The 14,019-nt window shown below is 39.8% G+C and overlaps 1 protein-coding gene across 3 annotated transcripts in view; it reads right to left on the reverse strand.

The window, feature by feature from the left end:
- CCNYL1 (cyclin Y like 1) overlaps window positions 1-12,935 on the reverse strand; it is a 34,380-nt gene extending 21,445 nt beyond the window's left edge. For 2 of the 3 annotated variants that reach the window (XM_069483437.1, XM_069483267.1), the window contains exons 1-3: window positions 12,468-12,935; window positions 3,245-3,319; window positions 1,461-1,495 (exon numbers count right to left, since the gene is read on the reverse strand). In XM_069483437.1, coding sequence (XP_069339538.1) covers window positions 1,461-1,495; window positions 3,245-3,319; window positions 12,468-12,693 — 336 coding nt within the window. In that variant the 5' untranslated portion in view covers window positions 12,694-12,935. The remainder of the gene's footprint in view (window positions 1-1,460; window positions 1,496-3,244; window positions 3,320-12,467) is intronic. The other variant, XM_069483351.1, reaches the window with a different exon arrangement.
- Window positions 12,936-14,019: the final 1,084 nt, after the last annotated feature.

Here is a 14,019-nt window from a genome sequence, read left to right on the forward strand (position 1 = left end):
TGCAAAAATACTGGTCTAAGAGGCCCAACATCTGAATAAGAAAATCAGAAAAAGAAGGAACAGAGAAAACATAAATAAACAAGACTCTAGAGGAGATGGTCCGCAGATTTCAGTGGCCCCAGTAAAATGAAAAGGTCCACATCAAGCAGAATTATTAAATTTCAGAATCCCAGGGATAGAAAAGGTATTAAAAAGCTTCCAGAGAAGAGATGGGGGAAAAATGACTAAAACTGGTTACATATTATGTATCACACAATGGCAACAGATTCAAGAACAACACTATAATGAGAACACAATAGAGAAATGTCTTCAGAACCATGAAATTTAGTTTCAATCTAGAATTTTATACTCTATCAAATAGGAGGGGTTTTCAGACAGGCTACATCTCTAAAAATGTCTATGTGCCCTTTCCCAGGAAAATGTGCTCCAGTAAAACTAGGGAGTATAATAAAACAGAAGGAAACACAGAATCTAGGACGTAGGGGATCCAACACAAGAGAGCAGTTATTTGAGATCTCAGATGACTTCAAAGAGATATCGTACGAAAACAGGCACAAAGCAAGCCTAGGGGAAAACCAGTCTACGCTGGAGTAGGATGACAAAAGGCTGAGGGAAGTTGTCTTCAAGAGAAAAATGGAACAGATGTGTTTTAGTAGATGGAAAATATTTTTGATAGGCATGTGACAAATGTTACAACATTTGGGAAGAAAAATAGCTGTTAGAAAACAGGCAAATGAATACTGTCAGGAAATTAATTCCACACACACAAAAAAATGAAGGATGTGAAAGCAGGGAGACCAGCCACAGCTACTTATTGCATTTGGCTGTGTGAGCTACTGTTGGCTGGGAAAAGGGGGAAAAGTACTCAAATTTCAAAAATATTTAACAGAAACAATGAAGGGTGTACAGGAAGAGGCACACTCAGAAAACTGTATGACTCAGGGAATAGTATTTAATAGTCATAATAATATAAATATTGATTACTGAGTTAATTAAAAATCTGATACATCAATGAAATGGAGGGAGGGAAACAGGGTCACAGTAGAGTGAGGAAGCTCAGCTTCTACCTGCTATGACAGCAAGTCAACAGATAGTGCTAAAGATTGACTTAGCTGTTATCACTGTTACTTTGATTAAAAAAAGATTATAATCTCCAGGTGGAAACATTTTTTAAAATAAGATTAAAGAATGAAGGCAAAATATTTAAGGCAGAACTTTATACCACAATCAAGTTATCAAAATTTAGCTTGAATGTCAGAAACCCTTAAAAAGTGGGCACTACTCAGCCAAAGACTTTCCTATATAAATTTGATACTCAGGAAAATAGAAGAGATTTAGAAAATCCACAAAAAGAGGTCCATGCTGACAGTACTGGGTCCCCATTATATTTTTAAGGAATCGAGACAGACATACTTTTAATTCAAACTATTAACATCTTAACTTTGCAACTGTTTACTTACATGGTTTAAATGGTTGCTCTTCCTCTTTTCTCGCACTAAGAATAAAAAAAATTAACTGATCAATTCTAATATAAATATCATAGAATAAAAGTAGTTGCTAATTATTTGATGAATTACCAATATACAAGATGAGATAAAATTCCATTCTATTTTTTTAAATAATTTCCAACAAAATTTATAATTTAAATCATCTGGCAAGATGAATCTCATAAAGTAAAATCTAAAAACTTAGTTTTAGTTTTTGATCTAATGGATATTCTATTATACACAAATGAAAGACTCTCCATGTACAAGAGAAAAGTGCAAAACAAATTAGGCCAGATGAGAAATTCAGCTAATAAAAAAGTTTACCTGTTGCATATTTAAAACACTACCCAGCAGTATTTCCTAATTCTACATTTACACACAGCTTACTTTAATTACCCGTATCTAACAGCTGACAGCTCTAAGAACCAGTTTCCAGCCAGGCACCAATCCCTAGATATACCTGAATCCCCAAAAGCATCCTGGACTACTTATTGGTAATCTACTAATATGTTACTGAAAAAATACATGAGTCTTTACTAACTGGAAAATAACCTATCGTAATTTTTAAAATGAGTGTGCTAATCTAATTGAACATAGTAACTACAGCACACAAAATAACTTTGTTCTAACAAAGTCCAAAAGAGTAATGATCCAAGAGGGACTTGGGCTGCACTTTGTTCCCCACGCTGCCTCCTCCTTGATGCTGGACAGCATTGTAGGCACACGTATTCCTTCCCACTGAAGAGAGAGAGAGGCATAGGATAGCTTTTATTTTCCTGCTTCCACACATCTATGTGTGAGAAGCCCATGGCTCTGGGAGAAACTGAGAAATACAGCAATCCCAACCAGAAATGACTGGCTCAAGACAAGCAAAGTACACACAAACTATGAAAGTGAAGGTTAGACACCCCCATTTCTTCATTTCTGAAGGACAGCCCCCCCCCAAAAAAAACAAAACCAAAAAAAAACTGCCGTTTTTTATTGTGCTGCATTACTTCAAATATTATTATAAAACCTTTACTTCCTGTAGTCTTGTTATTGAGATGAACTGAAAAATTTGGTGGTGTATGGCTTTTTAGCAAATAGACTAGGATTTACCATAACATTAAGGAAAATAAGGAGTGCAGAAAAATCCTACAGGTCTGATTCTCATCCTAAAACAAACAGGACATAGAAACTTCACACTAGTTTCACTTGCTGAGGCTAACCTTCTGGGAAACACCACAGGGCATGTTTACATTTACATCACATTAGGATGAAAAGGTTCTGAACAGCTTAGAAGTTCTGAGTAGCATAAATTTGGATGTGACAGGCTCATTCGGTTAGATCACTGGTTAAAAGGAGGCCAAAATCACAGTTTCAATACCCACACGTGAACAACTGATATTTTTTATTTGTTCACATCAAAACCTAACTGCAGCCTAAATCCTATCATTCATCTTTCAAAAGTGCTCTTTGGAGCAGGGGAAAAAGGGCAAAGTAGTATGAAGAAATAGGGATAAATGGAGGACTAAATCATGTGACCAACTGTGTTGATAAAGAAGTGGCAAAGTGTGTAAACAGAACATCTACATGTTCTCACTAAAAGAGTGACAACTAAAGGAAAGTATACCATATATTAAAATATGACAAGTGAATATATAAAAAACTGAAAAACTGAAACTAATGAGCTCTTCTAAATACTTTTTAAACTACATCCTGTAAGACAAAAATAGTTCTTACTCTTTTCCTTGGAGAAAAAAAAAATACTGTCTTACCATCCGTTTGAGATTTGCTCAGGAAAATTGTGCTTGCCCTTGGATGGTCAGAAGGATTCGATTCCAAAGCTAAATCTGTAGAAGAAGAGAAAAAAGATGTGATAATTTAGGTGAGTAGAAAAGTTTTTAAGTAGCTACATATTGACAGGCTCCGTGGCTCATGCCTGTAATCCCAGCACTTTGGGAGACTGAAGCGGGAGGATATAGTTTGAGCCCAGCAATTCGGGGCTGCAGTGTGAGCTATGACTGAGCCACTGAAATCCAGCCTGTGTGACAGAGCAAGACCCTTTATTAAAAAAAAAAAAAAAAAAAGCTACACATCAATTTTAATCACTTTTAACGGTCTCAAGAGAAATTTGTTAGTAATAAATATGAAGGAAATATTAATATAAAAGCAACAATATAAAAATTCCACTGGGGAATGCAAAATCATTAATCTCTCCATACATACAGACTAAAACCAGGCTATGTGCGCAACTTCTGTAACTTGAACCTAAATAATCTGATGTAACTTTTAGATGAATCACATACATGCCCTCCCTCCTTCTACTTACCAAATAGAAACACAATCACCCTCTTCTACGCTGACATTACTAGCACATTTCAGGAACAGTCCCAAGCAGCAAGTGATGCTGTGGCCAATTACTGTCAGACACCAGCTCAATAAATCAAATATACTAAAACAAAGGGGTTGTTTTTGGCAAGCGTTCTTTAGACAATCAAATGGCTAATTCCAACTCCATTCAACAAGTGAACTCATTTAGTTAGCTCTGGTTTATTTGGGGGCTACTCACCATGGCAGATTTAAGAGGACTGCATAAAAAGTTCAATGTTCTAATCTATAAGAACATTTCCATGATAGAAAGTGAATTTTAACTTTTGCCCTCAGTTTCCAAAGCTAAACTCTCACATCTTCCAACAGCATGATTAATGTGGGGCTTCATCAAAATTACCTTTTGAAGCAGGTCTGGGGCTGCTTCTAAAACCTTTTGGTCCCATCTTTGTCAAGGCAGGTCTGCCTGCAGTCTACCTTGCACCTAAGTGGAATAATCTCCTATTCACGCAAGACTACAAAACAGATTCTTGAATTTTCATAAAACAAACTTTGCCATCATATGGGATAATAAAAGTTGCCATGAAGGGAAAAAAATAAAAACCTGTGACACTCCTCAGCAATGTCCATCTCAACCTACTTATATTAACCAATCTTGTAAGAAACTGGGCCAAGATCCAGACAGGTAATGGTTTACTTTTTAAAAAGGGGTTTCGTGGTCAAATCACAGTACACTATACCTCTGGCTCTTACAATCAATAGAAGCAATATTAAATAGAATCTTAGAATCAATATTAAAAAACTTACCAGTCTAGCAGTGAATACTGTCTAACTCAGCATTTCACAAATTTATCTACCTAGAAACCTTTGGTTCCCTCCAAGTAATATGGTTTAAGTCTTGCATGAACACACACAATTTGGGACTTCCTGGTTTAACAGGAATTTGAATCATCCATTTTAATGGTACTGCCAAATCACTAGAAACTTACACAGCTAAACCAATTGGTTTGTTCTCCATAAAAATTCCTCCACTGATCTGAAGTTTATTAAACTGCTTTTGGAGAAAACTATTCTCACGGGAAAGACTCACACAAAAATTATTTTAAAGGTTTTTTTTTCCCCCACATCTTTAAAAAGATGAGACAATGTTTGCTATTTAGAAAAATAAAATCATTTGTGCAAAGTGACAGAGATTTTCACAGCTGTCTTAAAACTTCTGAAAGAATTCATGACTACTTCCTACCAAAAAGAAAGCAAATATACTACCATCAAATCTAAAAAATGAGAAGAAATGTTTGCAGAAGCCATATTAGGTACCTATGTCATAATAAAGTTTAATGAAGAATTTTCAATGGCAGTCCAGGAAAATTAAGTACCAGAATCAAAGAGGAGCAGATTTACAGACACATACAACCTCAAAATCAATGTTTTTAACTATGTAGTTAAATACAAAGATCAAGAAAGGCTATGATAAAAGAAATGACACCACACAGGGAAAAAAGCAAAATTAGCCCAAGTGACAAGCTGGCACTCTCCCTACCCTGAGGTTTTAGGGTGGGCACCTGACCCAGGGCAGGCCAATCATTCACAGCTCTCTTGGGACTTTCCAAGAACCAGAAGAGAAAGGCAGAGCTGTACTCTAGGGTGCTGGCTAGTCAGGAGCTGCCAGTGGCCCCATAAACATGCACATACAGAGATTTAGAGATATGTCCACAAAATAAAAACATATCAATTACCAGTATCTTATAGGTGAATGCCTTCAAAAATTATTTTTTAAAAACTCCCCAACTAGGAGAAATATTTTTGATTTCATAATTAGGGATTATGATTAAAGTTATATTTTAAGACCCACTAGTTTTGTGTCATCAATTTAAATTGCAACTTAATTTGAAAGCATGACAGGATGATGGAAGGGAAAGTATGACTTAAAAAAAAATTAAACTCAAATCTTAATGTAAACATCCCTCAGAGGAAGAAACCTGTAAGACACCATGACATTGAATATCGCTTTTCCTCTAAGATTTTATTAGTTGTAAGATCCATTTCAATTGCACAGATGTTAAAAATATAAAAATATATGCAACTTAGAATAAATGAAATGCATTAATAAAAACCAAAAGTGTTGAAATTATGCAATTGTAAACTGTCAAGAAATGATTTTCCTTGTCAAAACATTAAAGGGAGAGGGCAGTGACAGAAGCAGCATATTTCAAAGAAAGATTGATTTCAACATACTGATTTCAATATATCCCAATTAAATAGAAGATGTCGGCAGTTTCTGGGCCAACTGCTAGGCATCCATTTAAAGACTTCCTGCATTTACTGACCTGCTCTCTCATCCCTATACGGCACATTGTATTAGTTTTATGTCCCATAACACAAACATTTTAAGCCTCTCAATTCCAATGTAAAGTCTGATGATTTTGTCTAAGTCCACATTTTCTTACCTGGTGGCCTTGAACTGGCTGGCCTCTCCAGAAGGCACACAGCCGCAGCAGTGCTCACTGGTGCCTTGTTCCTGCTTTCCTGGCCTCTGACGATTAACTCTGCCTTCCAAACCACTTCTCTACCTGCCTCTATGTCGGTTCTCAGTCTTGCTGTAACTGTTTTATCCTCCATCTATGCTTTAGTGACTGTGACTGAGCTGTGACATTTCATATACTGTAGTATACATTTCTCCCATTATGTATTTCTTAATAGCACTTTTAATTCCATTTCTTAGACTTGTAAGAACATTTCTGGGTTATAAGTACCTCCATTTCATTTATTATCCAATGTTACTGTTTTAACCCTAAAGCTTAATTACTTTAATACACTAAAAAAAGGCGAGGGAAAAAGGTAGTATCCAAACAAGCCCATATTAAGTCAATCTGTAAATTTCTGTTCCTATATACCATATATCTGGAATTTACATTCTTGACCTACCAAGCCTCATTTTTTAAAACTGTAGAAACTCAGAGCCTGTCTTCTCATATGTAAAACAGGTATAATTCCTACACTACCTAACTCAAAACGTTGTGAGGATCAAATGAAATTCAAGAGCAATCTATGTACTACATAATGCACGTTAACTTTCACTAACTCAAAAGCAAAAAGTAAACATTTAGCATTCATTGGTAAACCTGTACCAACACAATATCTTGGGCAAATATGCACTTTGGCTACCCACTGAAGTTAAGAGGAAAACTGTCACACAAGATCAGAAATTCTTCCTCGTGTTTTTTTTTTTTTTTTTAAATAAACAAATACTATTTCCTCTCTATTTCATGTAGGTTACGGTATGTTCTCCCCCTTACTTTATTCATGTAACATATCCTGGAGATCACTCCACAGCAGTAAAGAGAGATCTCATTCTTTTTTACAGCTCCATAGTTCTCCTTTGTGTGAATGTACTGGTTTATTTTACCAGTCCCTTACTAGACATTTAAGTTATTTTCAATATTTTGCTGTTAAAATAATGCAAGTCAGGCACAATGGCTCATGCCCGTAATCCCAGCACTTTGGGAGGCCAAAGTGGGAGGATAGCCTGAGGCCAAGAGTTTGAGACCAGCCTGGACAACATAGCAAGACCACACTTCTACAAAAAGTTTTTTTTTAAAAAATTAGCCAAGAGTGACTGCCTGTAGTTCTAGTAACTTGGGAGGCTGAGGTGGGAGGATCACTTGAGCCCAGGCATTGGAGGCTGCAGTGAGCTATGACTGAGCCACTACATTCCAGCCTGAGTGACAGAGCAGACGCTGTCTCAAAAAAAAAAAAAAAAAAAAAAAAAAAAGGTGGGGGGGGAGAAAGAAAGAAAAGGATGCAACAAAGGCTTTGTGCATATGTTTTTTTCATATTTGTGAGATATACCTACAGGATAAATCCCTCAAAGTAGGATTTCTGGATTAAATGCATTTGCAATGTTATGAGAGTCTGCCAAATTTCCCTTCATGGAGTCAACTATTTTGCATTTCCACCAGCAATATATGAATGTAGCTTTCTTCACAGCCACACCAAAGAATGTATTGTCAAGTTTTTGGATTTTCTCCCAATAGGAGGGAAACTGCAGTACAGTTTCATTTGCCTTTCTCTTATGTGTGAAGATATGTTTAAGGATCATCTGCCTTTCTTTTTCTGTGACTTGTCTACTCATAACTTTATCTACTTTTAGATTGACTTAATTTCTTAAAGTCAGCCTATTTTAGGTCCTTATTATTTTTCTGTTCGCTGCTGGCTCTCGCCTGAACTATTCCACAGCCCCCTAGCTGGTCTCCCTGCTTCCACCCTTGCTTGCATTACAGTGTGTTCTCACACAGCAACTAGTTTGATCTTTTTCTTAAAGAATTAACATCATTCCCAGGCTACAATCTTCCAGTGGTTTCCCATCACAACTTAAGTCTATATTCTTTGTCAAGGCCCACTATGCCCACAAGGCCTTAGCCCACCATACTCCTCTTGGCATCCCTTTCACCCTGCCGCAGCCACCCTTGTGTCTTTTGAGGCTCTCCCAAGGAGCTATCCCTCTGCATGAAAGCCTCTGCGCCCCCTCAATTCCTATCCTCACATGGCTACCCCTCACTTTTAGAACTGCTCACAAGTCACGTAAGGAGAGCAGTTATATTACACACATGCCCCTGTAAAACTGCCCTCCTCTCCAATCCATTACCCTATTCTACTCTCTTTCCAGCACTACCTCTCTCTCGCTACCTGCCATTCTTGATTATTCACGTATTATCTACCCCAGCTCCCTCTAGAATGTGAGGATCAGAGTAAGGTTGGGGGCCTTGTCTGGTATACTACTGTTTGCCCTGTATCTGGAACACTGCCTGACCACTCAAAGGTGCTCAAGAAACATCTATTTTAGTATACCCCAAACTAGTTAAGTTTCTCCCAGTTTTTTCACATCTCCTAAGATTTCTTCTAATGCTGTTTCTTGATTTGTCATCTAAGACCAGCATCAGACCTCTTAAAGTGGTAGCTATTCAGAATTGAAGACACAGGATAGGCTACCAAGAACCACAAAAACCTAAAGGAGGAATACTAATGTCCAGTGAAAAGTCCATGGTAACTTTAATTTAGCATTAGAACATTTAATACTAAAATATCTTAACTACAAAATGACTCATCCCATGGATTTAATTACATCAAGAGATAAAATATACCACCTGAGTTCTGAAGAGAGATACAACACATCAAAATGTTTTTATATGTTCCCAGAATCAAGCATAAAGGGACAGTGTATGATTTTACTATAAAAGATGTCCAATCATAAGTGTAGGTAAATGAATGATACTCTAACCATTCGATGGTACACTAAGCACTTCATAAAAGGCATGAGATAAAGCGGTGCGCACTGGCATGGAAAGACATCCTGGAATGCTCTCTAGGTGTCAAACCACTGTTTCAGGAACTTATGTCATTATTTGAGTGCTTTAAGTAAGTTACAAAGCAGCACACATAATATCCATTTTTGTAAAATGAACAAAATGTTACATTCATATGCATACAAAAGGTTCAGGAAGAATCAATACTAAAATATTAATAAAAGTTAGCTCTGAGTATTCTGAATCTAATGAATGACTTTTCTGTATTTTCTAAATCTTTTACATTTAAAACATTGATACAGTTATTAAAAAATAGCAAAAAGAAAAAAAAAAAAAGATTTAAAATAGCTACTAGAAAGAGGAAAGATCTGTTGCTCAGAAGTTTTTCCACATCATATGGTGAATTCTTTCCCTGTCCTCACCGCTCATGGGAGGAGGAAGGGGTCACTTGAAAGAGAGCCTTTAGCCAGCAAATTAGCAAAGCTCCTAAAGTCAGAATATAAAATGCTGTGTGAAAAGTTGATGAGTATAATAAAATTGAGAAAGATCTTAGTATCCGATTTTGTGTTACTGATACTACCATCAGTTGTATTAGATACACTGTTCAAAATAGGCAAGGTGGTAGAAAATACTTTTTAGTCTACCTGAAATCTTTACTAGATTCTTAGGAAATCTCTTTGAAATGGCTTGGAAAAATCATGTTCTTCTGAAATGTTTCAGAGAAGAACAAATCAGAGCATCATTTATGTTTGATTTTGTCTAAGTAACCAAAATAATTCAATTCTTCATTGTAGAAAAGCTAAGATGTTTTACATCTAAGCAGGAATTCTCAGTTTCCAGGGAAACTGATATAAAATTGTCTGAAGCAGAGATATTAAAAGCAAACTTTCAATGTGTCTATACTTTATATTTGGTGTTCTAAGTTTCTATGGAAACTTCAGGATAATAGGCAATGCTAAAATTGAGGTTTCTCATTACTGAATGTCACAAAATTAAATTTTAAGAGACCAACTGAAATGAAAATTTAACTGTCACACTAACAAAACACGAAATGGTAAATTCTGTGCTCAGAAACTATTTTTTCAACTTTTCTGATTTAACACGCACTCCTTACCATTGTCCTATGCTTACTGTCTGGTATCTTACTTGCCCTCTTATCAGTTTCCACTAATATTCCTCTCCCCAGGATATTCTTGGCTTAGATTCAGAGTTACCAGAACAAACTCTTTAAAATTTATTAACCCATTTATTTGCCTGGCAAATTCAGGTCATTTTTTTTTTACCTGTACTTTTACTCTTATCCATTGAAATAAATGTACTGACACAAGATGGGAGCCAGACAAGGGGGCCTGGGCCTGTAGTCCCAGCTACTCAGCAGGCTGAGGTGGAAGCTTGACCTCAGGCCAGGAGGACCAGGCCAGCCTGGGCAACAGTGTGACACCTGCCCCTCCCCCTCCTTAAAAAAAAAAAAGATGGAGAGGCAAATGTTGCCTCTGAGTTGTGTAAAATAAACTTTGAATGGAGCTAATCAAGATGGGAGTTAGTTCTAAGAGATAGATCTACTTTATGGGTAAAATATAAGATGCATTCCTCAGTTTTTAAAGTTTTTTAAGAACTGAAGTAGGCATAATTCAGCCTAATTCACCCACCTCCATGTCAGTTAAGAGGTTTTAGCACCTTAGTTCCGTTCAGTAGCTATCTTACATAGTCATTTCTGATCTCTAAGTCTTCATCAGCAATATAGAGATGACATACACAGGCCTTATTTGAGCTTAGTAGGGCCAACTGAGATGTACATGAAAATGTGTTGTAAATCCTAAAGAATGATATTAAAGAACCCATTTTGGGCACTCGCCCAACACTACCACACATCAACTGGTTTGAAAAATCACTCAGAGGCTTACCTTACACCACCAAGTGGAGAAGTTTTCACAAGTACTTACATGATTTGTGTATAAAGGTACAATCAATTCACATATTTGTTCATTCTTTTACAATTTTTGAACATTCTGAAAAGTGAGTACAGTACTTCCCAGTTACAAAGGCACATCCATCATGAGGCTTAATTATTCTAACTTTTAAATAAATTAAGAGCCCAACCAAAGTTTAAATAGAAGAGCTGTAAGACATTTCCTCTATAGTAATGAAACCACTGGCATTTAAATGAAACCAATGAGACAAATGCTCTTAAACATCTTTAAAAATGATACAATGTTTTCTACTTCAAAGGACTTAGTTTTTATTCAAAAACCATCTTGCTACCCCAAACTATTTTTAGCTAGATTCATCCCTTTCCAAAATTCTAGAGGTTAAAAAAAAAAAAAAAAAAAAAAATCAAGTTTCCTCCCTCTTCCTCCTTCCCATTCCCCCTCCCCGCCCCAGCAGTGGTTTAGAGTATAAAGAACTTTTACCTCAACACTCTTATCTTTAAACAGGATTCTGGGGGGCGGGAGCCATAGAAACTTACGGTCTTGGGCAGGAGGGTCTGGCATTTTAACTCCCTGAACTATGTTTCATCTCTTTTGAACTATTGACCATGAACCACCCCTACGTCTCCTTTAAAGGAGGTAGATGAAGTCTGTTAAGTCACCGGAGTAGGGCTGAAAATATATCTGTGTCAAAGTAGGAATTTTAAAGTAATCAGAACTCCGCGTTTAACTGCCTTGGGTTGAAAGAAAAAAAAATCTGCAGCCCTGGCATTAACATTTCACAACTTTCAGATATTTTACGCAACCCCTCCCAATTTTTTTTTGTGTTCAAATTATAGTTGGAATAAAGCGGCTTCGACCAAGGTGAGGTAAAACAGACTATTAAGAATACCACATAAACTCTCCTATGGCAACCTCTATTTTGAATTTAAATAAGAAATCTTCAAACTTTTGAGTCTGAATTGCCCAAGTATCAGCTATCTTAACGAGTGGGAGGAAGGAAACAACCAGGCCCCTACCTGGCTCCTTCACTTAGGTACCATCTGGATGGGTGACGACAGAAAATGGGATGGGGACTCCGAAGTTGGGGTGTTTGAGTTTTCATTAAGAAAAGGGAGAGAATATACCAAAAAAGTCTTTATCAAGTCCCAGGGGACGATGAATAGAGCTACAAACCAGAAGGGCCGTGGACCAGAGGGTCCCATGCCAGTTTGGGAGAATGGGGAGAGGGGACAAGAACTGGGCGTTCGGGTAGGGAAGAGGGAAAGAAACTGGCCGGACGCGGCGGGGAAAGAATAAAGGGTGGGGACTCGAGGCAGAGCCAGCCTTAGTCCCGGTGCCCAGCCCCGGGGAAGCCGGCTCCCGGCAGGAAGGAGCCGGAGGCAGCGGATGCTCCCGGGGGACCCTGGGGGCGGCGGCGAAGTCCGCCGCCTCCTTACCTTCAGGCATCTCCCGGTCGCTGATGTGCTGCAGGTGGTGGCCCTCGCCGGCTCCGAAATCCAACTCCACAGGCTCCACGGCAGCGGGCGCCGGCGCTACTGCCACTGCGTCCCCGGCCACCGCCTCGTAGATCTCAGACTCGTAGTCTGGCTCCGCCGGCCGGATGTGCCGGCCCAGCTTGGGGCTGGCATTGGGGGACACGCAACAGCTCAGCGTGGTCCCCATGGGGCGCCTCCGCTGTTCTGCGCCGCTGCCTGCTGTCTGCGCCTTCGCTAGCCCCTGACTCCGCCGCGCCGAACAGCCGCCCCCTCCCCCAACAATGGCGCGGCCGGCACGGGCAGCCCCGGGCTACGCCGGGCTATGCCGGGGCTGCACCGCGCAAGCAGACGCGGCCTCACCCGCTGCTTGCCCGCCCGCCCCGCCGCCCTGCCCCGGGCAGGGCTCCGGCCTCGGCCGCACCCCCGCTGCCGCGCCGCCGCCGCCTCCCCCGAGTTGACTAGTGTGCGAGGGCGGCGACCAGCCGGGCTTATTTAAAAGGGGTGGAGACCCAACAAGCGCTGAGAGTCACAGCCACTGCCGGGAGAGAGCGTGGTCAGAGCTCCTCCTCCTTCCGCCGCCGCCTTCTAACTGAAGGCTGCTCGCCCTGGCCGGCACTTGCCAACCGGAACGCATCCTGCGGTCACCTGGGTACGAGCAGCCAATCATGACTAGAGTTCCCTCCAGGCGCCCGCCTCAGAGCCCAGGCACGTGACTCACAATGCCCAGCCCCGCCCCGCAGCTGCCCCGCCCCTCCCACGGTGAGCACCGGACTCCCAGTTTTCATTCATCGCGGACTGCCGGGAGCTTTCCGGTCCTGAGGGAAGCCCAGCGGGCATTAGTTGCTGGAAGCCATTCTCCTCAATGGGCTCTATAGAAAGCCCCTGTTAGTAAGGTTCGGGGTGCCAGTAGCAACTTAGTTTTTCCGAGTCTGACAGCTTTCATTTGCTCACCGAACTTAGTTACACCCAAATTGTTGACTGTTTCTGTAACTAAATGCTCTTCTGTCTTCCAATGAGTTTTAGTTTTCACCTGCAACTTGACCATATATAGCAACCCCCCCCCCGGCCCTGATCCTACTCTCAATAAAGATTGTGGCTGTGTGTCCTGAGTGAGACTCGAGGACACGTCACCCCTCCACTTCCTTGTCTGTAAAATTAGGGACCCAACTGGTCTCTCCAGCTCTGAAACGCTCAGGACTCACCAAGTCCCTTTTCTCACCTCGCTTCGGCGGCAGAACTTTACAGATTTTCCTTCTTTTACTGACAACAATGCACAAAGCACGATTTTCTCTTACAAAATTGAGAACCACACAGTTAGGTACCACAGTCCTGATTCGATGAAGGTGAATAGTTAACATTTGGCAACCACTGTGTGCCTGATACTGCTCCAACTGTGGTACACTCATTTAACCCACCAAAACGATCCCATTTTACATTTTACAGATTTTACAGCAGAAGAAATTGAGACGTAGAAGTTAAGTACCTTCCCCAAGGTCACATGACTGCTCAGGGT

The sequence above is a fragment of the Eulemur rufifrons genome, chromosome 1, assembly GCF_041146395.1.
Source record: "Eulemur rufifrons isolate Redbay chromosome 1, OSU_ERuf_1, whole genome shotgun sequence".
Lineage (NCBI taxonomy): Eukaryota > Metazoa > Chordata > Mammalia > Primates > Lemuridae > Eulemur > Eulemur rufifrons.